Raw genomic sequence first — 26,872 nt, 5'->3', positions numbered from 1 at the left:
TAAGATTTTAAATTTTGCTAAGCCTCAGTTCCCTCATCTGTAAAATGATACTAATACTTCTTTGGGTTATTAAAAGGAATAAAAATATTATATGCAAAGGCCTAGAGCACAGTGCCTGGCAAAGATGCTCAACTATTCAGTGTCCTACTCATCACACATTAAACCCTCAGAATTGAGAAGAAATATTCTGACACCACTACCATTTATTAAGTAGTTACTATGTGCCAGGCACTTTACTAACTACTTCACACATATTCACTTAACCTTTACAACCACACCCATGAAGCTGTTATTGTTATCTTCATTTTACAGATGAGGGAACTGAGGCTCAAAGAGGTTCCCTCCTGCCCAAGGTCACACAGCTAGTAAGTCCTAGTGCTGGGATCTGAGTTCATGACTTAACATTAAAACCCATGCTTGTTCAACAAAAGAAAGATGAATGTAAGATGTAACAAATTCATCATAAAAATAAAACAGTTTTAGTGTTTATAATACTCTAACTTAAAATTTTAGAGAAAATGCTAGAATCTAGAGACTACCTTAGAGAAATATTCAAGAGCAGTAACAAACAATATTAAGTGTTTACCACGTGACAGGCAACAGACTCCATGTCCAGCAACCAAAGGAGCCGCTAGTAATAATACCATGTGTTTCCATAGGGAAGAAAAACAATCATCAAACTATCACCTCACATGCCAGGATACAGGTGAAAGTAAGTAGAAACTAAATAAGTACCTTTCTGTGGCCACCCAGTATCATACTCCTCACATGCCCTTCCTCCCCCAATCCACCAAGGAACACAGATCAATCGCTTTGAGCCCTACCTGAGACCGGCGTTTTTATTTTTGTTTGTTGAGTTCCTAGGTCCCACCTCTTTCACTGCATCATCCCAGAATCCCATGTTGGAGTTTTTAGTGTCAGCATTGCTCCAGATACTACTGACTAGGTCAGAGGCCCACTGGTTAGGGGGACCGGTATTTATAGAGCCCCAAACAGAATTCCCAATGCTGGTGTGCAGGTTGGAATGCTGTTAAAGAGAGAGACACAAATAACTACAGTTAATAATATTAAAAAGTCAGAAAGAGAGCTCACCAAAGTCAAAACAGAGAACTCACACTGCCAGTCCATACATACAACAACCGCTCAGGAAGACGGACCCACCGTATTATTCCGGGCTCTGTTTGGCTGCTGGTGTTGCTGCTGCTGTTGCTGCTGCTTCTGCATCTGCCTGGCTTCTTCCTGTTGGATCTCCAGAAGAGACTTTGCAGTGCCTGCAGGTTTGCTGACGTTCCCCCAGCCCGAGAGTTTCTGCTGTTGCTGCTGCTGTTGCTGCTGAAGAGCTTTCATCAATTCCCTCTGCTGGCGCCTCTGCTGCACGCACAAGAGAAGCTATCTCAGGAGTCCAGTTTTTAAAATAAAAGTTATAAATGTCCAGTATGCTAAACGGAATATAAATACATAGTGTGTGTGCTGAGACGCTTCAGTTGTGCCTGACTCTGTGATCCTATGGATTGTACCCTCCAGGCTCCTCTGTCCATGGGATTCTCCAGGCAAGAATACTGGAGTGTGTTGCCATGCCCACCTCCAAGGGATCTTGCCAACTCAGGCATCAAACCCATGTCTCTTACATCTCCTGGGTTGGCAGGTGGGTTCTTTATTACTAGTGCCACCTGGGAAGCAACTAAACACCTAACAGTTAACTACTCTGCTGCAAATAAAGATGTAAACAGTCAGAAGTACTAAGAGGAGAATAAAAAGAAATTAAGAATTACTTCTTAAAAATTAAATAGGACTTCTGGTTAAGCATAAAAATGTAATATGTTTATTTCCAAAGTCCTATCAATATGATGAAAATAATTTTTTTCTAAAACATAAACTTTAAGGACAAAGAGAACGGAAAAGTTTTTAAAAGCTGGAAAGCAAGCAAATAAAAGAGAGCCAATACAACAGACCCAGTAAGTTGAAAGCGAAGTAAAAGGAAGCTCAGAAACAGGTCAATTCATACAGAAAGCTCGGGAATTACAGGCATGGGTATCTCGAACAAAGGAAGACAGGCTGAAAGTCTGTAAAAAGCAACATTAAGACCCTGACTACATTCCCCACCCAACACACTTGGCAGCTATCCCTCACCTCTCCCCAACAGAAAATTAAAACTTTCCTTTTTAAAGAGGCTGAACCAGGTAAGTGGATTATTCTACAGGAAAGCTGACCTACCACAAGAGAATACACCTATAGATACCAACGGATGGTAGGATTTGAACAGAAGAGACCACTACAGACACCATCATAGCAAAGCCCAGCAAGGTGCCACATGCACCAGAACCTCCCAACAGCTCCTCAGTGCCTTATTCCTAAATAAGAACAAACAGCCCAGCCTGTGAGATGAAAGCCAAAGACCAAATCAAACAAACAAAATTCTGCTGGAACAGAAGCAAGGGAAAACAGGAGTGATCAGTAAGCATCATTCTTAAGAGGTTACATGTTGTATTCAGTAAAACAAGAGAAAGAGACTATAAACACAAATACTTAAGAGGGAACAATATATGGACTCAGAACTTTAAAATAAGAGAGCATGCGTTAAAAGTTCAATAGAAGGACTGAAAGAGAAGATTGAGAAAATACTCCATCACGAAAGACAACAGAGAACAAGATGGAAAGAAATATGTGTGCGTGCTAAGTCACTTCAGTCTGTCCGACTGTGTGACCCCATGGACTGTAGCCCACCAGGCTTCTCTGTCCATGGCATTCTCCCAAGCAAGAATCCTAGAGGGGGCTGACACTTCCTCCTCCAGGGAATCTTCCCAACCCAGGGACTGAACCCGTCTCCTGCATTGGCAGGTGGATTCTTTACCATTAGCGCCACCTAGGACAACAGGCAGATGACAAAATTTTGAGAAACAGAGCGCATGTGCAGCAAGTCAAGCATGTTCAGATTTGAACAAGTTAGAGGGTCCTGGAAAGGACACCTCCAGGGAAGGAATGAAATAGAACTGTCGGATACTATCTGCTGGGTGGCCCTTTATACATTTTGAAGCGTGCACAGACTTAACTGTTCAAAGAAAATCAAATGAAAACACAAGGCAATTATTAACTTCTAACAGACAAAAATATGAACAAGAAAAGACCTGTTATTTCAACTCTGATGACCATTATTATTTTTTTTATTTAGCAGGGACCAAAATTATTGAAACAATTTCTAGCCTTGGAGGAGGAAGCTACACTCTGCTCTGCATCCAGCTGTTAAAACTTTTGAGAAAAGAGAGATGATTTCAGAGAAAGCTCAGCCTTTTCTCTTTTGAAGGAGGGTAGGAAATATGGTAAATTTTAAGACAAAGAAAGTTTTTAACCTACTGGGTGATGTCATGCACACTACACGGTGAACACGCAGAGACGATTTTCACAGCCTTTAGTGAACCACACCACCCAGATAAAGAATGACAGCTTGCATTCTCGAACAAATTGCTCTGCCTCAAATCATACCCATGTACAGTACTTCCATAAAGACTCAGTTACCTCATGCCACCTTCTCAGAGAGGCCTTCCCAGTCAGCACACCTGAAACTAGACGGTCAGCTGCTGCCCACCACCAATGCTATCACTAACTCCCAACCTCTTCCCTACGCCCCTTTCCACTTTATTTTTCTTTCTGACACATACTGCCTTCGAGAACTCCATATGTCTTTTCATATCCTTGTCCCCTCAACTAAAAGTAAGCTTTATGGAGGGAGAGAATTTTGTCTGTCTTAGATTCAACTATATCCACACAAGCAGCAAATACACGATGGACAGATGGCACTCAGCTAGTGGTATGCTGAGCCAAACCATTTCACTCACTCATTTTTTCCTTTCTGTCAAGAACTATGTTCTGCCGCCCCCCCCCAACCCCTTTCACTATTTTGTATCCTCTCTATCCTAATGAGGAACTACAGGATGTAGACGAACAAGCAGAGAGATGGTATTTCTGTCATATTTTAAGGTTTTCTAAGTTAGTCAGAACCCAGTACCCTTTAGAGAAAAAAATTTCTGCATTGTAAGCCAAATTTTTAAGAGGCTATTTGCACAAAACTCACCCCCAATTCTGAAACACCCATGTAACTTCTGTTTCTGAGCTATTCTCTCAAGAGCTATGGTAAAGGTAACCGAACATTTCTGTACCCAATCTTAATGTTATTTCTATTAGATCCTTCACATTTGCTAGTGACCATCGTACAGGTTAAGAGGTGAAAAATAAATATCTAATTCGGATACACAGCAACTCTGACAACAATGTTTATCTTTAGTAGACACTAACCCAGAATGCACACTGGCTATTCTGAATCACCGATTGTCTAGATCACATTTAAAATTTACCTCCTCTCGAAGCTGCCGTTCTCGTTCCTCTTCTAGTTTTTGGATTTCAGCCAATGATAGCGTTGCCTGGGACTGACATGCTGTCGTATTGGACTGCTGGCCCCACGTTGAAGAAGAGGGAAGCTAGCAAAAAAGGAAGGCAGAAGAGTTCATGAGGATACATGGACAGGAGGGGCAATGATGCGCTGTGCACAGAACTTCCATGCTTCCCTCCAGTCCATTCGTAACATTCAGTTCAAACTTCCTTCTTTGATCCTTTTAACATGACTACTCTACCAAATCAGTTTTGCTTCTTTTACTTAATTTTCCCTTGTCACAAGATTATTTTAAAACAACTCAAAACACACCAAGATTATTGTTGTTTTAGTCCTAAGTGGTGTCCGACTCTTTTGCAATCCCATGGACTGTAGCCCGTCAGGCTTCCATGGGATTCCCCAGGCAAGAATACTGGAGTGGGTTGTCATGTCCTCTTCCAGGGGTCTTTCCTGACCCAGGGGTTGAAGCCACATGCCCTGCAATGGCCGGCAACTTCTTCACCACTGAGCCACCAGGGAAGCCCAAATACATCAGTACATCTTTACCTGATTTACTCTTAAGAAACTGCAAATTTGTTACACCTGCCACTGATACACACTCCAATACACAGCCATACAGAGAGAGAATGAAACAAAAGAATCACTATGTTTTTAATCCAAGGAATAAGGACAGGATACCCTGTTCTGAATGGAAAGCTGAGGTGGGCAGCTGATGCCAGGCACAGTTTTCAATCAGCCTTTCAAGGAAGGGAGTTAACCAGGCTGTGGCTTCTAATCATGAGCACTAAATTGGCTTTAATCGATAATTCTTTTTTTCCTAACCCTTAAAGTTATTGACTAAAGTAAAGTGTAAATATGAGTCCTGTATACTTTAGTGTTCTCAAAAGTTTGATTATTTCTAAGGGAATCCCTTGGTCTTTCAGGGCCAGAAAAAGATTCACTCAATTTTCACACATCTTATAGCTCTTAAAAACAAAAACAACAAAAACCAAACCTAAACCAGATAATAAAAACAGTACATGTGTGGATCAAAACAAAATGCCAAAATAGAAAGGTTCTTCAGTAAGAATCTCTAAAATTGGAACTGATGGGATAAGGGTAAAAGCAGCTTAAACTGTCACTGATGTTACCGGACACCCTCCAAACGAGTGCCCTCAACACTACTGAACATCCGTAACATGCTGAGCAACCCTCAACATGTTCTGCCCCGTGGTGGGTAGTAGGGGCACTTCTCTTACACGCCACCTGTGCTCCGAGAGGAGAGAGGTACAGAAGGGAGCTAAGAGAGAAAGATGGGGTACCAAGTAGGAGAAGTGGGGCACAAATGAACTCTTCCTCTCCACAGGAAATGACACATCTGGAAAGTCCTAAACTTTCCTGGTGGCTCAGACGGTAAAGTGTCTGCCTACAATGCGGGAGACCCAGGTTCGATCCCTGGGTTGGGAAGATCTCCTGGAGAAGGAAATGGTAACCCACGCCAGTTGGGTTGCCTGGAAAATTCCATGGATGGAGGAGCCTGGTAGGCTACAGTCCATGGGGTCGCAAAGAGTCAGACACAACTGAGCGACTTCAATATCAATGTCAATCAAATCTGCAGCAAGCATCACTCGGAAGGCCTGTAAAAACGGAGCCGCCCTGGCCCCGGTTCAATGAATAGTCAAAGGTAAAGCCAGAGAATTTGCATATTTTTGTAATTCTGATGCAATCAGCCAGCAACCACTGTTGTCTAAAATCCCAGTGGCTATATCACCCCACCATACCCAGGAACCAATCACCAGTCCTCTGCAGCAGAAACTCAGCCAGCACCAAGAATAGATTCACTGCCTCCTGAAATGGCCTGTTCCCCTTACAGGCACCTCTGAAGTCCTCCTTTATTTTGTGTCAAAATATACTTCACTGTACTTTCTGCTCATGATTCACAAGACTCTTCTCTGGAGTAATGCAGAACAAATCTAAGTCTCCTTCACATGACAGACCTCTATCATTTCCCTTAAGTCTTATTTGTATGTAAGAAATGCTATCCCATCACTCCATCAACACTGCCTCAGGGCATTTTCCAGTTCAACCAACATCCTGTACTGCCCAGAGAATTGAAGGTTGTCAATCACACTTTTCAGAACAACTCTCTCCCAAGCGACAAGAAAACAGTAGGGAATTTGGGACATTTTCGGACCCCTGAATGCCTAATATCCTTCACTGATATTTAAAAATTTTACATTTTCTCCCTGCTCTGATACTGCTACCTTACTTTTTCAACACCATTTTTTAAGTGACATTTCTTTAAGAAGTATTAAGAACAATCCTTAAGAAATGTAAAAACAGAGAGTCTGGAGGACTTGTGCCCTGACTTGCTCTCTCCCAACCCCCAGCTCAGCTAAGCAATTCAGATGCGGGGAGCCAAGAACACAGCCTTCCCTCTCTCCCCTCGGCTGCCAGGCAGAGGGCTGACTCCCCGGAAGGAGCACAATGTTAGCAATTCTCGTCCTGGCTCCAGCTGCCTGTTACAGAGGCTAAGTTAGAGACAAGCACTGCTGAGAGATGGGAGCTCGCTTATGTCTAGCCTCCACTTATGGAATGGAAACTGCATAGAGCTACTGAGACTGTTGTTTAGTTGCCAAGTCGTGTCTAACTCGTTTGCTACCCCATGGACTGCATGGTATTTCTCAGGCAATAATACTGGAGTGGGTTGCCATTTTCTTCTCCAGGGGATCTTTCAGAGCCAGGGATTGAACCTGGGTCTCCTGAGACCATGAGGGCCCTGACTGCCACTGCCCTATAGTTTGAAAGGCAGAGGTTCCACACCACCAGGAGAGGTAAGCCAAAGAGACCTGAGGCTCATGTCCTGCCCCAAGGGCTCAACTGAAAAAGTGGGTGCCACTGTTCCCAGAGCAATTCCCTCCTAGCTCAGTAGGTAAAGAGTCTGGCTGCAACAATCAAACAGAGACCCAGGTTTGATTTCTGGGTCGGGAAGACCCCTGGAGAAGGAAATGGCAACCCACCCCAGTATTTCTGTCTGAGAATCCCATGGACAGAGGAGCCTGGTGGGCTACAGTCCATGGGGTCACAAGAGTTGGACATGACGTCGCGACCAAACCACCACCACCACAGTTCCCAGCTCTAGAGCTGTGACTCGGGGATCTCTGGCCTTGAGGATGAGGTGGGAGGAACAGATTAGAGGGAGCGCTCCAGATCTCTTCTCAAGGAAGCTGACTTCATTTGCAACAGAGTGTGGAGAATGAGGAGCTGAAGCCTAAGGGAACTTTCAAAATCAGTGAACGTTGGGGTAAAAGGCAGTTAGGGGGCAACTGGCAGATTCACTGGAGACACAGGCTAAACTGTAGGTGCTTCTTGGTCTCAGAATTTGCAGATAACATGATACAGAAAATCCTAATGAATTCACTAAGAAACTATTAATAAATCAGTCCAGCAAGATGGCAGGATATAAGCTCAGTATACAAAAATCAATTGCACATCTATACCCTTACAAAGAATCTGAAAATGAAATTTTGAAAATTTCATTTACAATGAAAGCAAGACAAGATACTTAAAAATAAATTTAACAAAAGAAATATAAAAACTACACTCTTAAAAACTATAAAACAGCGAAAGAAATTCAAGATCTAAATGAACATAGAAACATCTTATGTTTACAGATCAGAAGACTAAGTATTGTCAAGATAACAAAACTCCTCAAACTGATCTACAGAGTCAATGGAATTCCTATCAGAATCCCAGTTGGCTTCTTTGCAGAAACTGAAAACTCATTCTAAAATCCATAGAAGAAATTTAAAAAAACACAGAAGAGCCAAAAAATTATGAGAAAATGGAACAAATTGGGAAGACTCACTGATTCCAAAGTTAACACCAAAGCAATAGTAATGTCAACACAGTGTATTACTGGCACAGTGATCATACAGATCACCTGAACAGAATTCAGAGCGCAGAAACGAATCTACATTTCTAATTTTTTAAGGAGAATGTCGCAGCCATTCAATGGACAAACAATAGACTTTTCAACAAATGGTGCTAGACAATCGGATGACAAGCAAAAGAATGAAGTCAAACCTTCACTTCACATAATTTACAAAAATTAACTCAAAATAGATTAGGGAGCTAAAACTACAAAGTCTTAGAAGAAAACATAGGATTCTGTAAAACTATGACCTCAGATTTAGTAATTCTTAGATATAACAAAAGCACAAGCGACAGAAGAACAAACAGATAATTGGGGCTTCATCAAAACGTAAAACTTTTGTGCATCAAAGGACACTGTCAAGCAAGTGGGAAAAAAACAAATAAGAGAAAATATTTTTAAATCATCTGATATAGAACTCAAATATCTAAAATATATAAAGAACCCTTTAAAAACTCAATAAAAAGAACCCAATTTAAAAATAGGCGAAGGACCTACATAAACATTTTTCCAAAGAAGATTTACAAATGGTCAATAAACACATAAAGAGAAACTCAACATCATTAGTCATTGGGAAATTCAAACCAAAATCACTACAAGGTATCACTTCACACCTACTAGGATGGCTATAATTAAAAAGTCATATAATACAGATTGATGAGGATGTGAAGAAACTTGAACCCTCAAACACTAAACACAAAATGGTGCAGTCATTTCAGACAACAATCTGGCAGTTCCTTAAAAATACTGGCATCACATGACCTAGCAATTCAAGTGCTAGATATGAAGCCTAAATAGGAACCTCATGGCTCATTCTCCAGCAACTTCATTCTGCTCTCACAAACCCCCTCCATTCTGCAAACTGGCTGTTTGACCTTTTTTCTTTAGATTTAAATTTTCACTCCCTTCATGGCTCAGTTTGGAAGTTATCTTCTTTCAGGAAAGCTTCCCGAACTCCTCAGATGGGCAGTGGGTCTCACATATCAGTGAGCATCAGAAGCCCTGGAGGGCTAATTCAAACACAACTGTTGGGTTCCATTTCCAAGAGGTTCTCGTTCAGTAAGTCTGGGTAGGACCCAAGAATGTGGTTAACAGGCTGGATGAAATTCAAGCTGGGATCAAGACTGCTGGGAGAAATATCAATAGCCTCAGACATGTGGTGCGGCTCACATGATAAAGAATCTGCTTGAAATTCAGGAGACCCCAGTTCAATTCCAGAGTCAGGAAGATCCTCTGGAGAAGGGAAAGGCTACCCACTCCAGCAGTCTTGTCTGGAGAATTCCATGGACAGAGGAGCCTGGGGGGCTACAGTCCATGGGGTTGCAAAGAGTCGGACAGGACTGAATGACTAACACTTTTCACCTTCAAATATGCAGATGGTATCACTCTAAAGGCAGAAGGTGAGGAGGAACTAAAGAGCTGCTTGATTAGTGCGAAAGAGGAGAGTAAAAGAGCTGGCTTAAAACTCAACATTCAAAATACTAAGATCATAGCATCCAGTCCTATCACTTCATGGCAAACAGATGAGGAAAAAGTAGAAATAGTGAGACTTTATTTTCTTGGGCTCCAAAATAACTGCAGACGGTGACTACACCCATGAAATTTAGATACTTGCTCCTTAGAAAAGCTATGACAAACCAAACCGAGACTGCATATTAAAAAGCAGAGACATCACTTTGCCGACAAAAGTCCATATAGTCAAACGTGTGGTTTTTGCAGTAGTTTTGTATAGATGCTCAAGAGTTGCATCATGAAAAAGACTGAACGCCAAAGAATTGGTGCTTTTGAGCCACGGTGCTGGAGAGGACTCCTGAGTCCCTTGGATAGCAAGGAGATCAAACTAGTCAGTCCTAAAGAAAATCAACCATGAATATTCACTTGAAGGACTGACGCTGAAACTGAAGCTCCAATACTTCAGCCACCTGATGTGAAGAGGTGACTCACTTGGAAAAGACTCTGATGCTGGGAAAGACTGAGGGCAGGAGGAGGTGGAGGTGACAGAGGATGAGAGTCAAATGGCATCATCAACTCAACGGACATGAGTTTGATCAAACTGTGGGAGATAGTGAAGGACAGGGAAACCTGGCATGCTGCAGTCCATGGGGTCACAGAGTCAGACACAACTGAGCAACTGAACAGCATCGACCAACTCCCAGGTGGTCACACCCTGAGGACTGCTGCTCCGTGCTCCCTCACTCACTGCACTTACCCCACTGTATTCCAATGTTCTGTTTATGTCTTTATCCTACGAGTTTCTTGAAGGTGGGGAACACTAAGCCTCATGGCCAGCCATACACTCTATGAGAAGTTTTGTAGACCCTACCATAAATCTGCTCCTCCCTCTCCAATTACTCTGATTTCATCAACAGTTCTACTACTTTCCCAGTCACGGAAGGCCTGCTATCTAAGAGCCATTCCAACTTCTGCCCTCATCCCTCAGATTCAGAGCATCACCAGATTTTGCTCATTAATGTTAGCCAGTTCTCATCGTCACCACCACCATCTCACTCTCTTTACTGGTCTCCCAGTCTCACTTTCTACTATTTCAAATGAGGCTTTGAATTCTTGTAAAACAACACTTTGCATACATCACCTCAATCCACCTTTCAATAACCCCCACAGTCAGCTATGTTTCAAGTCCTGTATGATGGTTCCTATTTACACACCCAAACATTTGAGCTTCCTGCACTCATGAGTCTATGGGCTCTTTGAGGATAGTCGCCTTGTCTCATTTATCCTTGCCTTAGCACTGCTGAACTGATAGAGTAGGCGCCAATGTTTAAATTTATGAGCCACACAGACCCACTTGGTTTTTGCTTATGTTGCTGCTCACGTCTTAGCCTCTTTTGCTTATTCTTCCCTTCTCTAAATGCCTAACACAGAGTACAATGCATCATGTTATATTTTGGTGATCAAAAAACCGAAGTCTCAATATTTAACATAAAGAACAGTTTATGCTACCACACCGCCAGCATCCACCCAACCACAAATGCGGGCAAGCAGCTCCTCTGGCTGGTGGCCTGGTCAGCGCCCAGCTTTACCTTCATCTGTGCCAACTGCTGCTGCTGCTGCTGCTGCTGCAGCCTCCGGAGAGCCTCCTGCTGCTGCTGCCTCTGGCGCAGCAACTCCTTCTGCCGCTGGAGCTCCAGCTCTTTCCGCTTCCGCTCCTCCTCCTCGTGCCGCAGCCTGGCTGCCTCCTCTTCCATCCGTAGCCGATTCTCCTCTAACCGACGCTGGGCTTCCTTTTCTTCCCGGGCCCATTTCGCAGCCTCCTCTTCCTTCCCAGAAGGAAAAGTAAATAATAAAATTTAATTATGTTTTAAAACAAATCTGAGTCATTTTTCAAGGCTTCGGTCAGAGGCGTGCTTACTGGATAACATCATGCTTCATTTATTTGCTAATTTCTACATAAAAGGAACATCACTCTGGACATCTGTGGTAACACTGATCTCTAAGAGATCACCACAACCTCAGGCAAGACCCCTTGAACCTGCTCCAACCCTGAGGCAGAGCCAGCTCCTCAGGGTGCTGGGTGCAGAGCTGCCAGGACCTGCAAGGAAACTATCAGGAAAGCCTCAGCCAATGCCGGACCCAAAGCGACTTCACAAAACCACTTAATTCCATCTGAGGGTCTCACCCCTGGTGGCTCACAGGCCCCTGGGAGATCTTCCCTTCACACATCCTCTACCCCTCACTTTCAGCAGTACCCTCGATCATTTTCTTTCTGCGTCTCTCCCTCAAAACCATTCCTTGTGCCCGCTGGAGTTCTCCTGGCCTCCCTCAGTGGAGGCTGTTTACAGCCCTTGCAATGCTCTGTCTTACCCAGGCAGCACACGCCCCTCCATTCTCCAGAACTCAGGGCAGACATCAGCTGCTCTACGAGGACTTTCTTTGCCTTCAGGAGGTAGATGTCCCCTCCGTCTTTTGCTTACACTCAACTATACATTGTCCTCCTCTCTCTGGATGCTCTTAGCCAACCAGTGACAGCAACTATTATTACCTATCCAGCAACCATTCCTTTCAGTCTTCTTCTTTGTAGAGAGAGCCTGCTGTCACATCCAAGGTTTAAAATGCCAAGCTTTGCTTTTTAAGCTTCCGGTGTAAATTGGGACACCCATGTAATCTAATTTAGGTCAAAGGACTGATTCTAGAAAAGATATTCCTCCCAGAGGAAAGGAAAGAAGCATGAGAGAAGGGCCATACCCTTCCTGAGTACATATGGTATCTGACACTACTAACCATTCGGTAAAACGCATGAACTTGAAAGTCAGAACAGCAAGACATGGTAGAGCAGAGTATGAACCATGAGGGAAGGAGTCCACAAACCAGGACATGACGGGAGAAGCGTGGGAAGCACCTGGACTCGCAACCACATCACTGAGTCACTGAAGTTCATGTTCAGCTGCCTTATCTCCAGAACACCTTGATAGATGAGGCAATAATGTTATCTGCTGTTTTAGCCAATTTTAGGCCAATATTTTGATTTTTCAGTTGAAAGATCCACAACGTGGCATTTATTTCTTGTAAAATCATTACCTACATAATCTGTGAGCTTCTTGAGGGCAGAAACAACTTCTCAGAAAGTTTTGGACTTGAGCAGGAAACAATCACAGTAACTAGCATATGGTATATTATCAGAATATATTAACTGCTGAATAAATAAACCAAATAATGCATTAACATACATTCTAACCTGGAAATTATCTACCTCTAAGGAATTTAGATTTCCCTAAAGAGTTTCAATTAAGAACTTAAGCAAAAGCAGGTAATCTCCAGTTGTGTGTCAATCTAACCAACAAAAACCTACTTTCGTAAGTGTGGACTGCTGCACGTGGTGACTTCCTTCCAAAGAATACAGTAAAGGGGAAAAGTATGGCGAACCCGATAAGCACTACTACAGCCAGGAGATCAATGTCACCATTAATAAGCACACATCATGGTGCTAATACATACCCCTGGCATGTGATGAAAACGGTACTTTACCTCTGTGATCTTCTCCAAACACCCTTAATGCCAGTTTAATTATGAAAAAAAACTTCAAAAAAACTCTGATAGAGGGTTACCCTACATACTGACCAGTATTACTTTAAGTGGTTTAACTAAAAAAAAGTCCTGAGAAACTGTCATGGCCAAGAACAAGCTAAGGAGACATGACAAATAAATGCAATATTCTGAATGAAATCCTAAAACAGAAAAGGGACATGAGGGGAAAACTGAAGAAATGTTAATAAACTACAGCCTTTAGTTAATAAAAATGCATCAACATTGATTTAGTAACATGTCAGCATTGGTTTATCATAATTAATGTACCATATTAATGTAAACTAGTAATGCAGCAAATTGTACAACCATCCCAATTTTTCTGAAAATCTAACACTGTTCTAAAAATAGAATCCACTAATAAAAAATCTATTACTGTTCTTAAACATTAAAACAAAATGCTGCAGAGGTCCTGGCTGCACTGGAGTTAGGTAACAGCCACTGCTGTGTGATCTCACGGCTACACTAAGCAGCAGAGAACCACACGCTCTAACGGTGCAGATGGGGGAGAACCCTAAGGCAACGAGGCGTCAACCTCCACATCGCACATTTGGTTTTTTAAGGGCAGTCCTTCTTCAATTCCTTTGGTGCCATTTTTTGCTTGTTTTGATTCCCTGACATCTTGCTCAGCTTTCATAATTACATGTGAGATGGTTATTACAAAAGTATTAAGAGCCACTCTTTGGCATTGCCCTTCTTTGGGATTGGAATGAAAACTGACCTTTTCCAGTCCTGTGGCCACTGCTGAGTTTTCCAAGTTTGCTGACATATTGAGTGCAGTACTTTCACAGCATCATCTTTCAGGACTTGAAACAGCTCAACTGGAATTCCATCACCTCCACTAGCTTTTTTGCTAGTGATGCTTTCTAAGGCCCACTTGACTTCACATTCCAGGATGTCTGGCTCTAGGTGAGCGATCATACCATTGTGATTACCCGGGTCGTGAAGATCTTTTTTGTACAGTTCTTCTGTGTATTCTTGCCACCTCTTCTTAATATCTTCTGCTTCTGTTAGGTCCATACCATTTCTGTCCTTTATCGAGCCCATCTTTGCATGAAATGTTCCCTTGGTATCTCTAATTTTCTTGAAGAGATCTCTAGTCTTTCCCATTCTGTTGTTTTCCTCTATTTCTTTGCATTGATCACTGAGAAAGGCTTTCTTATCTCTCCTTGCTATTCTTTGGAACTCTGCATTCAGATGCTTATATCTTTCCTTTTCTCCTTTGCTTTTCGCTTCTCTTCTTTTCACAGCTATTTGTAAGGCCTCCCCAGACAGCCATTTTGCTTTTTTGCATTTCTTTTCCATGGGATGGCCTTGATCCCTGTCTCCTGTACAATGTCACGAACCTCATTCCATAGTTCATCAGGCACCCTATCTATCAGATCTAGGCCCTTAAATCTATTTCTCACTTCCACTGTATAATCATAAGGGATTTGATTTAGGTCACACCTGAATGGTCTAGTGGTTTTCCCTACTTTCTTCAATTTAAGTCTGAATTTGGCAATAAGGAGTTCATGATCTGAGCCACAGTCAGCTCCTGGTCTTGTTTTTGCTGACTGTATAGAGCTTCTTCTCCATCTTTGGCTGCAAATAATATAATCAATCTGATTTCGGTGTTGACCATCTGGTGATGTCCATGTGTAGAGTCTTCTCTTGTGTTGTTGGAAGAGGGTGTTTGCTATGACCAGCGCGTTCTCTTGGCAAAACTCTATTAGCCTTTGCCCTGCTTCATTCCGTATTCCAAAGACAAATTTGCCTGTTACTCCAGGTGTTTCTTGGCTTCCTACTTTTGGATTCCAGTCCCCTATAATGAAAGGACATCTTTTTGGGGTGTTAGTTCTAAAAGGTCTTGTAGGTCTTCACAGAACCGTTCAACTTCAGCTTCTTCAGCGTTATTGGTTGGGGAATAGACTTGGATTACTGTGATACTGAATGGTTTGCCCTGGAAATGAACAGAGATCATTCTATCGTTTTTGAGATTGCATCCAAGTACTGCATTTCGGACTCTTTTGTTGACCATGATGGCTACTCCATTTCTTCTAGGGGATTCCTGCCCACAGTAGTAGATCTAATTGTCATCTGAGTTAAGTTCACCCATTCCAGGCCATTTTAGTTTGCTGATTCCTAGAATGTCAACATTCACTCTTGTCATCTCCTGTTTGACTACTTCCAATTTGCCATGATTCATGGACCTAACATTCCAGGTTCCTATGCAATACTGCTCTTTACAGCATCAGATTTTGCTTCTATCAGCAGTCCCATTCACAACTGGGTATTGTTTTTGCTTTGGCTCCATCCCTTCATTCTTTCTGGAGTTATTTCTCCACTTATCACTGCAGATGGTGTTTGCAGCCATGAAATTAAAAGATGCTTACTCCTTGGAAGAAAAGTTATGACCAACTGAGATAGTATATTCAAAAGCAGAGACATCACTTTGCCAACAAAGGTCCATCTAGTCAAGGCTATGGTTTTTCCAGTGGTCATGTATGGATGTGAGAGTTGGACTGGGAAGAAAGCTGAGTGCCAAAGAATTGATGCTTTTGAACTGTGGTGTTGGAGAAGACTCTTGAGAGTCCCCTGGACTGCAAGGAGATCCAACCAGTCCATTCTAAAGGAGATCAGTCCTGGGTGTTCACTGGAAGGACTGATGCTAAAGCTGAAACTCCAGTACTTTGGCCACCTCATGCGAAGAGTTGACTCATTGGAAAAGACTCTGATGCTGGGAAGGATTGGGGGCAGGAGGAGAAGGGGACGACAGAGGATGAAACGGCTGGATGGCATCACCGACTTGATGCACATAAGTTTGGGTGAACTCCGAGAGTTGATGATGACAGGGAGGCCTGGTGTGCTGCAATTCATGGGGTCGCAAAGAATCGGACACGACTGAGCAACTGAACTGAACTGAAGAGCCACTCAGATCTTTTTCGGTAACTTTCAGCAACCTGAAAAAGCTTTAGATGGGCTCTCCTAATATCCTAATACTTTCTTAATCACTAATTCCTAGCTTCAAAGAAGAAATGAGGAGAGCAAGCCCTCTGATCACCTGTTTGCGTAACAATTCTTCTTGCTTCCGCCTCTCCTCCTCTTCTCGCCTCCTCTCCTCCAGTCTCCTAAGAGCTTCTTCCTGCTGCTGTCTCTCTTCCTCTTCTCGCTGCCGCCTTAATGCAATTTCTTGCTCCCTCTGGCGTCGCAGAGCTTCTTCCTGAATGAAAGAGGGTATGTGTGAGTGTGTGCATACCCTTCTGTGCATCTCAACTAATATGTTATCAATACATTATAATTTGAAAAGAAATAGGCTATGTGCTGCTAAAATTCTGTTAACAGTAAATATAAAAAGTATCTAACCAACCATCTAGGGTAAAAAGTGTTTATGTGAGCTGGGGAATAGGCATATTAAGAGTCAAAATAATTTGTACTTAAAATATTAATCATTAAACAGCAGTACATGTGTTAAGTCCACCCTGGTTTCAATGTTAGCACCATTATTTCCTGATTAACGCTAGTAAGGTCTCAAGCTTTGGTTTCTCTGTTGCTACCAATCATCCGATTTTTTTTAATCAACTGAGAACCTAAGTCAGCAGAAAAACACCTGTGAGTAGAGATAAGTTCTCCAGTCAGAAGTATGGAATAAAGCCACATGTCGCAAAACATGTTCTCAAGAACTGAAGTCCTATGGATATTAAATATACAGAAAAGGGTCACACTGTCAAAATAGCTCAGGAAGAAATCCTAAGCAAACAGAACGAAACAGATGCTTTTACTGTAACACTTAAAGTCCTTACACACTAGTGTAGAGTGTGACTCTAAGAAATATTAGCAGTTCTAATCTAATCTCAGCATGGGCTTCCCTTGTGGCTCAGCTGGTAAAGAATCCATCTGCAATGTGGCAGACCTGGGTTTGACCCGTGGGTTGGAAAGATCCCCTGGAGAAAGGAAAGGCTACCCATTCCAGTATTTTGGCATGGAGAATTCCATGGAGGACATGAATGCTTTTTCAGTTCTTTTGGCAAAAAACAAGGAAATATATAGTAAAGGCTAGACATGCTGGGCTGCTACACAGTGGATTCTTTCAAATGGGATCTTCAAAAACCTGAGGAGAAAATGGTCCAAGGCACATAATAAAGAATTCCCCAAAAAGAAATACAAATGGTTGTGAAACATGAAAAACATTTAGTGTCACTGGTTATAAATATTTTAAAATTTATTTCTCAAATCTAACTGGTTTATAAAACCCCAGGAGATCATGTGAAAGCCATCAACTCTAATGATTTACTAGAAATGACGAACATCCCTCCTGTAGGTGTTAATGGATAACAGACATTTCTCCTGAAGGAAGTGAGTGTCCTAACATTCTAACCCCCGTACTGCTGAGAACTCCCCAATGCCTTAGGGGAGCCCCCTCCAGGTGAAGAAGGACCTGTGAGATGACGGGAGAGCAGGAATCCTGGAGGCCCACCCTCTCTGCACCATTCTACAGGCAGAGTTCTCAGAGACACACCTGTTTCCTTCGGGCAAGCTCTTCTTCCTCCCGCCTTTTCCTCTCTTCCTCTTGCTGTCTCCGAAGAATTTCCTCCTGTTGTCTCCGGAGCTCTTCTTGCCTCTTTCGCTCCTCCTCTTCCCGTTTCGCCCTCATTTCTGCCTCTCTCCTCTCCTGCTCTAGCTGAGGTTACACAAGGGTACTCTTAGAAACTTGAAGCCAAACACGGGAACACGCCACATCACGACCAGTACTGTCAGGAGCTGGTCCGTGCAGACACGACCATTCACTAGTTACGTGTGGAGCAGCCGGGGAATGAGAGAGCTCTGAGCGCGCTCCGAGCTCTGCGGTCACAGGAGTCAGTGGAATTTCACGCTCTTCCCCACTGAGTGCTCTCGCCTCCACTCTCACCCACGCCTCTGCTCCACACTACCACTATACCACACCTCCCACCTGCAGGAAGGGCAGCTGGCCTAACAGTAATACCAGAAGCTCTTGGGTTGGCATTTCTTTGTTCATCCCTACAAAGGATTTTCTGATTGAAGATCTAACAGTGTGTCTAACGAGGTTTCAGCTAAAATGTCACAAAAGCTGCTAGTGTGAAAAATTACAGAATTCTTTAAAAATCTGAGGACCAACCACTTGACAAACTCCATCCCATAGGGCTCCCAAGTACTGGTCAAATCCAGCCCCGAGACTCCAGTTCTATTGCCACACATACAACTTAGGCCTTTACTTTCTCATGCACATTTCTATGAGTCTATCACCTGGCTTCCCATCATCCAGTTTTGCCCATGGTCCCCAACTCAACATCTGACTCTCCTAGGCTTACATTTAACACCATCCTTCATCTCGAAAATAAATCCTAAGTCCTTAATGTGACACAGGCAAGTGATTGGTCTGCCTCATTTTCTTCCTCTCTCTTATCATTTATTCTTCAGACATACCAGCTCTAGGCTAGACCAAGTTATTTAACTGTTTCCTGTGCCAAAATGTTCACATATACTCCTAGCCTTTACAGGTCTTCCTTCCTTCAACTGCAGTTTAATTTTCACTTCCTTTTACTGTCAACCCCCAATCCTGCAACTGAAATAACTCCTACTATCCTTTAAGTGACATCAGCTCAGGAATCACTGTCTATTCAAGTGTCATCCAATTTCTGGTCCCCACCTCCGCTACTAGGCCCACGTGCTTTCCTGTGCTCCTTGTCTGTGTCAGCATCCTCCCTATCCCTGACACACATGTGCACAGACAAGAAAGCAAGGTTTCATCAGCTTCGTGTTCAAAGCACAAAGCATGGAAGGAACAAGAACAGACTCAAAAGCTGTTCGAACTCTGGCCTGTCAACTCACATGGAGACAGATCTTGACCACGAACTCTTTTCATATTTTGGGCACTCTAAAGACACTATCACTACCTCAGGGGATAAAAATGCACTAAATATAAAATAGAAACAAGATTTTCTCCAAAGCATGAGAACCCAGAAATCATTACAATGACACTAGGCATTAAGAGGCAACCTCTCTGACAAGTATTAAACCCAAAATTCAAGATTGTTAGCTCCTGCAAAATATGCAAATGGAACACATAATGTAATGTTAACGTTGAGCTTTTTAGCTGTATGTCTTAGACTCTAGAGTGCAAATAAATACCACTATAAAGATTCAATGTGGGAACTCAAGCCTCAGATCAAGGGTCCAATAAGCAATGTAGTGGATATTTTCTTATGGTCTTATAATAAGAAATTGTCATGAAAGGTGTAATATATGACCGTGATCATTAATGTGTCAACAAACCCATACTGACTGACTTAATTTAAACTTGTTACTTTGAACTGTTTTAAGGCCTTTTGGGGGAGAAGGCTGCACAATAAGAACAGAGTGTGAATGCGCTTATACCAGCTACATAGCTGTGAATTTAAAGGAATAATGTGTGAGCAGCTAGAGTGGTACAGATATCAATAAGCAAATGTCTATGTCCTGCAGCTGGAAAGCAGGCACTGCTATCGCAGAATGAGATGCAGACCTTCGCAGCTTTGGCTTTCTCCATCTGCTGAAGCTGTTCAAGGGCAGGTCCTGGAGTCGCCGGGTCAAGGGGAAGATCCCATACGCTACCACCTTCCCAGACTGGAAGACAGGAAGGAACAGAGGTGAGGGGTGTGAGAGCTGACACACACGGCTGAATATCCCGAAGCATAAAGAAGCCGCTCTCCTGTCCCAGAGCGAGCTTCGTCGCAAGGGTCTGCTCTGCTTCTAAACAGACTGAACTAACAGCGGGCTCTAGTTCATAACAATACCCATCAGCATATCCAGAAGGAAAGGAAGAACCAGGTAAAAAGATGAGAAAATGAGGTAGCAGCAGCCTTTTCTATTTCCTAAATTTCTGGGTATCTACAGTGGTAAGTTACACATTAATCCTTGACTCAAAAGAATAGATCATCATTACTTATGTTTTTATTTATGCTTTTTCTCAAATATTAAAGACAATTTAAAAGACTTTTCTACAGTGGATTAGGACAATGTTAAAAAAAAAAAAAAGGAGGCTCAAGTTCAGGAAATCTATCTACTAAAGAATTTCCAGCAACTCTTTAATAGCTATTTTCAATCCTTTGCTGGGGTAAAATTTTTCTTTCAAAACCACTTTTCATTAATATTCACTACAAAGCAGGTCCCAAAATTGATTTTAAAAAAATAACAAAAAACTGAATGATAAAAGTTATTAGAATCTAAACCCTTGGAGCTATACTAAAGGCCAATCTGAGTTTTTACCTGTTGGCTGTGAGGGTGCTGGCTGGAGTTCCCAGATAGAACCGGTGTCTGGCACTGACACAGACCTAGTTACTGAGGGAATGATGTTCTGATCAGATATTCTGCAAAAGGGAAATGAGAAAATCAACAAAATTAACTTGTTCTTGTCACTCAAAAAAACAGATAAGGAAGTATTTTCAGATTATCTGTAGGTTTTCAAGGTTCAGTTCAGTTGCTCAGTCGTGTCCGACTCTTTGCGACCCCATGAATCGCAGCACGCCAGGCCTCCTTGTCCATCACCAACTCCCAGAGTTCACTCAGACTCACGTCCATTGAGTCGGTGATGCCCATCCAGCCATCTCATCCTCTGTCGTCCCCTTCTCCTCCTGCCCCCAATCCCTCCCAGCATCAGGGTCTTTTCAAATGAGTCAACTCTTTGCATGAGGTGGCCAAAGTATTGGAGTTTCAGCCTTAGCATCAGTCCTTCCAATGAACACCCAGGACTGGTCTCCTTTAGGATGGACTGGTTGGATCTCCTTGCAGTCCAAGGGACTCGCAAGAGTCTTCTCCAGCACCACAGTTCAAGGGTACTTAGCCAAAAAACTTCACTGTTTTAACTAAAATACTTAACCAAAACATTTAGGAAAGAAAAAAGGATAGAGGCAAAGTAATCACACTTCTGGACTCCTCAAGGTATTGGCAAATTTTGATTTCCAAATAATAGATATGCCTACTGTCTTTAAAAAATTCAGTAAGAGTCACAGAGGCAGCATTTATCATGAAAAAAACTCACAGACCGTTAAGTCAAAAGGTGTGCATTTCAGTTCAGTCTCTGAAGTTTTCTGCGTATTATGTCAACTAAGGCCTTCAGCTGCTCTGAGTCCCAGTTTGCCCATCTTTAAAACTAAGACCTTAACATGATCTAACCGGCCTATCTTACAGAATGGGTTATGGCTCAAGGGAAAAATATAAAAGGTTTTGGTTAAGTTGGACAGTAAAATTTTAAGAGCGATGGCTAACACCTTTGCGGGAGATAAAACAAATATTACCCTAAATGATAATCTGAATCAGCAGGAACTTAAGACTTTTAGCATAGTTTCCATGTCTTTAGACCCACTTTAACGGCTATTGGGTCTGGAAAAGTATAACTCTGTGTGGCACCGTTAATATCATTCCTGAAATATTACCGGTATCTCTCGACCACAAAATTTTTTCTTGCTAAGTCCATGAGACTACACTGCTTTTCAAGTGTTCTTAGTATTCTTTGGTTATTTATGCAAATTTTATCTTCTGATTAAAAAGACCAAATAAATGCTTTATTCATTAGTTATTTTTTAAAACTATGTTCTTACACACAACACAAAGATAGGCGTTTTGTGTGGGTATTTTGATACTAAACTTCACAGATTAAAAATTTCCTTTTCTCTCTTTCTTTAAAACACACACAACATGGCACATCACACAAACAAGCACCAACCTCATCTTCAGAGCCTGGAACTGCTGGAGAAGAAGCGCCAACTGCTGCTGCTGCTGGGAAGACAGTGCTGCTTTCTGCTGCTGGGCCAGAACTTGCGCATACTGTTGTCTTTAAAAAGTAAAACATGGTATAACCTGTCTATCCACATTTAGTTCACTTTACAGAGACATTACAAGACAAAGTTCAGCCCCCACACCAACAAAAGAAAACTCCATTAGAAACAGCTCTCAAATATATTTTTATAATACTTCACAATAGTCATACCAACAGTTCTATATGTTATTCTAGAAAGAACTAAACTAATAGATGAGATGCTGCTGAGTGAAAACAGAAAAAAATTTAAAGGAATGTCAAAAACTGGAAAACTCCTTTAGGATGTTAATAACCTTTTATCAGAAAATAAAACAGGTTCAAACTAATAGCTATTTCCACATGAAGAACTCTTTGCAAAAATAAAATCCCACTTGTATAAAAATCCTCAAATTTATACACTTCGGCTTGGAAAATTTTAGGTTAACATTTTTTTCACTAGAACAGAGGTGGACAATTTTTTCCTGTAAAGAGCCAGACAGTAAATATTTTTGGCTTTGCAGGCCATTCACAACTACTCAATTCTACCTTTGTAGTGCAAAAGCAGTCATAGATAATATACAAACAAATGGGTATGACTCAGTTCCAATAAAACTCTGCTTAGGAAAACAGGTAGCCATTCAGTCTGCCAACCTCTGCACCAGATGATAACAAATCTTACTTCTTCCACGAAAAGGACTCTCAATCTAAGTGATTCCATACCACTACTAATAGCATAAACTTTTACTTCTTTTCTGCCTTCTCATCTGCTTTTTCTCTGTGGCAAAGCTGAGCCATCCAGAGGGCAATTCATTTTTAAAATCACGGATTCTTGCTTTAGCAGCTAAATACACTGCAAAATTAGTTATGTGTCACCTTCTGCAAACTTCCAGTATTTAAGAAACAAGCTAAGACCAAACTTAGGATGTATAGTGGCACTATGCCACTAGCTGGATGACTGAAGTATCCCATACACTTAGATTTCTGCTGCAAAGATGAAATTTGGGAGCAGATTGCATCTGAAGGCCCTTTGGTGCTATAGGGCAGCCTGCCACATTACTGCTCTTACTGTATGAGGAACTGCTGATACTGAAGGTGCTGCATCTGGTACAGAGCTGTGAGTTCCTGCTGCCGGGTCAGTCGCTCCTGGTCCAGCTCTCCCTGGGAGCAAAGGGGTGGAGGAAAGAAATACCAGTAAATAAACTGAAAGAGCCTAAAAGCCATTTAGTACTTACATTCAGTACTCCTAGACTTCTTTTTGCCCCACTTAACTATTAAAAAAAAAAAAGTCAGGCACCTTTAGAAACGAAGCAGTGCCATCTAGTGGAAGAAGGTGGTGTTGGCACTGTAAGAGATTCCCTGAGGTGGGAAAGGGTCCCTATTTTAGCTTTTCTTCTCTCTAGCCCTTGAGGCTGAGCATTTTGCTGTAACCCAGAGTTCATACTATAACTAAAAAATAACCAGGGACCTCCCTGGTGATCCAGTGGCTAAGACTCCGCGTTCCAAGGCAGCAGACTAGGGTTTGATCCCTGGTTAGGGAACTTTATCCCACATGCTGCAACTGAAGATCCTGAGTGCCACAACTAAGACTGGCACAGACAAACAAATAATTTAAAAAAAAAATCATTCTCTGAATCTTAAAAGTGATTTATAAACTTGGAGATTATGTAAAAATTAGAGAAGTAGGACAAAATAGGATGGAGTAAAATTAAATGCTATGGTAAGAATTTTACAGTAGCACTAACAAATACAGGGAGCCAATGTATGTCTTCTTAAAGAGGATGAGACAATTAAAATTAAATGGAATATAAAACAGCTTTCACAACTGTTTAACTCTCTATCCAAAAATTAGAGGTGCTTCTATTGCTTTTAATACATCACAAGTTTAAAAGTAAGGGGTAGAAAAAACTTTTTTAGCTTATATATCAAATAACATAGATGGAATTTAAATTCTGGAAGACAAAAGTGGGGGAAAAATGAAAGGTGAAATATAAGATAGAAATAAAAGCATAAGGGTGACACAGACTAAAATTAAGACAAATCATTAATGAACGGTTTATATCTTTACTGCACACTGATTACAGTCCAGAAAAACACATTTGATGTATGACTCCTTTACTCCTTTGAGTGAGGTTCACCTGAAACTCAAGGACAATTTTCTTTCTCATTTAACTATTCATGGATAAAAGCTACAGTAGGTTAGTCGACAATTAACTTAAGGGCAAAGGCGATACCTGACAGGAAGCAGAGCTTCCCACAGTCTCTCCCCTTGGTTGGGTCTGACTGAGGCTCATCCCCTATAACTGGAAGTTAGGAAATGGATTAGAGCTAGCGCGCCAAGATCCAAGTGGCCAGCTGTCAGCTCTCAAACGTGCAAGATAAAACTGCATCCCAATTTCTGAGTAGACGGTAAAAGTACAATTTACATACAATAATATGACAATTTTTTTCTGGATTTACGACAGAAATGTCAAGGGTAATTCCCTAGGACTCTTCATTGCTCTGCCAACTCTAGGAGGTCTCAACCCATCAGTGGACAGTGAAATTAATTATTGGGTCAAGATAAACATTTACATACTGGGGGGAAAAAAGAAACAGAAAGAATGTATGTACACGGCACCAAATGTTTTGTGAAACTTACTTCAGATATATCCGCAAGTTAATGAATATACGAAGTAGTGATATGAAAATCTTTTGTTTTTTACTATCTGCTACGGTCAAAACAATGTGATAGCCACTGTTCTCACTTATGAACTCTCTTGGCTACAGATGTTACAAATGACTTACTCATCTTTATCTCATAAGAACCTAACACAGCCCTGGCACAGATCCTCAATTACATAATTGGTGAGTAAATCCATGGATCTTACTATAGAAATCGAGTGTTCAGACTAAAGATTTCTGACTATGTTCACTTAAGACTATGGCCAGCAATCAGACACTCCAACCTGGAAAACGGAAAAGTGAGGCACAGATCCAAAGGAACTCAACAGGCAGAGGCCCAGCAGCAGCTGCAAAAAAGACTTCCCCTTCAAAGGTCTCCAGTGTCAGCATACTAAAAGGGTTATGTTATGATCCAATTTTTAGTTAAATATCAGTAACATATTTTAAAAGGGCTTCCCTGGGGGCTTAGATGGTAAAGAATCTGCCTAAAATGCAGGAGACTGGGGTTGGATCCCTGGGTTGGGAAGATCCCCTGCAGAAAGAAACGGCAAGCCACTCCAGTATTCAATCCACTCTGTCCATGGAGAATCCCATGGACAGCAGAGCATGGTGGGCTACAGTCCATGGGGTTGCAAAGAGGCACATATTTTTTAAAAAGGTAAATAAATGGAGAGGAGAATGGGCATTCTAACTAGAAGCAATGAGAAACTCTAAGTCAGTTGTGTTGAAGCACAGTAGATAAAGGTAAAAGCTCTGAAATGAACTTGGAAAGTTAAGGAGCCAAAACATGCATGAACTGGTAGGGAGGCCAAGACAAAATATTCTTCCTTTAGCACATACTAACAGTGGAAACAGTGTCAGACTTTATTTTTGGGGGCCCCAAAATCACTGCAGATGGTGACTGCAGCCATGAAGTTAAAAGACGTTTACTCCTTGGAAGGAAAGTTATGACCAACCGAGATAGCATATTCAAAAGCAGAGACATTACTTTGCCAACAAAGGTCCATCTAGTCAAGGCTATGGTTTTTCCAGTGGTCATGTATGGATGTGAGAGTTGGACTGTGAAGAAAGCTGAGTGCCGAAGAATTGATGCTTTTGAACTGTGGTGTTGGAGAAGACTCTTGAGAGTCCCTTGGACTGCAAGGAGATCCAACCAGTGCATTCTAAAGGAGATCAGTCCTGAGTGTTCATTGGAAGGACTGATGCTAAAGCTGAAACTCCAGTACTTTGGCCACCTCATGCGAAGAGTAGACTCATTGGAAAAGACTCTGATGCTGGGAAGGATTGGGGGCAGGAGGAGAAGGGGCCGATCGAGGACGAGATGGCTGGATGCATCACCAACTCGATGGACATGAGTTTGGGTGAACTCCAGGAGTTGGTGATAGACAGGGAGGCCTGGCGTGCTGCAATTCATGGGGTCACAAAGAGTCGGACACGACTGAGTGACTGAACTGAACTGATAAAGCTAGTGGAGGATTCTATTTCTTTAGAATGAGTATGGGGTATGTGTGAGTGTGGGTATACATATATATATATATACACACACACACACAAGTATATATATGTGTGTGTGTGTGTTGAGAGAGAGACAGAAAGGAAGAGGAGGACAGGCACAGACATCTGAGTTTTAAAAGATCATTATAGCTACATATGTAGTCTGAGTCAGACTTCCCATGGTCATCTGATCAATTACTTTCAAGGAACTACAGTTTCTTCTTCATGAGCTGTAACATCTAGAGCAAGTGCTTCTGGGTCTACTGTGTTCTGAGTGAGGCATAAGTTACTTACCATATGCGGAGGGGCAGCTGGTCCGGGAGAGAAAGGAACCCTTCCCCACATTTTCATGATATCACCAAGAGGCTGGAAGCTTTCATCACATGCTCTCTTTACCAACAAAGACATAGTGAAATAGCCCGCCTGAAACCATTCTGCCATCTCCTGATTATTGAAGGGACCTATAATAACAGTAATTAAACAAAAGGGTTATAAAAATCCTTTCAAGCTAAAAAGAAAAAAAATATTTCCTGGGTCTGATCCTTACCCAGATAGAGCTAAAAACTTGTTTCAGGTGGCTCCTGATGGTAATTTATCAGGAAAAGTG

General features: G+C 42.0%; 1 protein-coding gene across 3 annotated transcripts in view; it reads right to left on the bottom strand.

Moving 5' to 3' along the window:
* GIGYF2 (GRB10 interacting GYF protein 2) overlaps positions 1-26,872 on the bottom strand; it is a 133,079-nt gene that overhangs the window by 10,535 nt on the left and 95,672 nt on the right. For all 3 annotated transcript variants that reach the window (XM_040231776.1, XM_040231775.1, XM_040231777.1), the window contains 11 exons: positions 26,560-26,726; positions 23,177-23,268; positions 22,039-22,146; positions 20,583-20,683; positions 19,840-19,940; positions 17,836-17,997; positions 16,381-16,539; positions 11,339-11,575; positions 4,350-4,472; positions 1,162-1,371; positions 825-1,027 (listed from right to left, as the gene is read on the bottom strand). In XM_040231776.1, coding sequence (XP_040087710.1) covers positions 825-1,027; positions 1,162-1,371; positions 4,350-4,472; positions 11,339-11,575; positions 16,381-16,539; positions 17,836-17,997; positions 19,840-19,940; positions 20,583-20,683; positions 22,039-22,146; positions 23,177-23,268; positions 26,560-26,726 — 1,663 coding nt within the window. The remainder of the gene's footprint in view (positions 1-824; positions 1,028-1,161; positions 1,372-4,349; positions 4,473-11,338; positions 11,576-16,380; positions 16,540-17,835; positions 17,998-19,839; positions 19,941-20,582; positions 20,684-22,038; positions 22,147-23,176; positions 23,269-26,559; positions 26,727-26,872) is intronic.

Source organism: Oryx dammah, unplaced genomic scaffold, assembly GCF_014754425.2.
Source record: "Oryx dammah isolate SB20612 unplaced genomic scaffold, SCBI_Odam_1.1 HiC_scaffold_28, whole genome shotgun sequence".
NCBI lineage: Eukaryota > Metazoa > Chordata > Mammalia > Artiodactyla > Bovidae > Oryx > Oryx dammah.
Note: the sequence above shows the minus strand (reverse complement) of the source record. Positions and strands in the feature narration are given on the sequence as shown.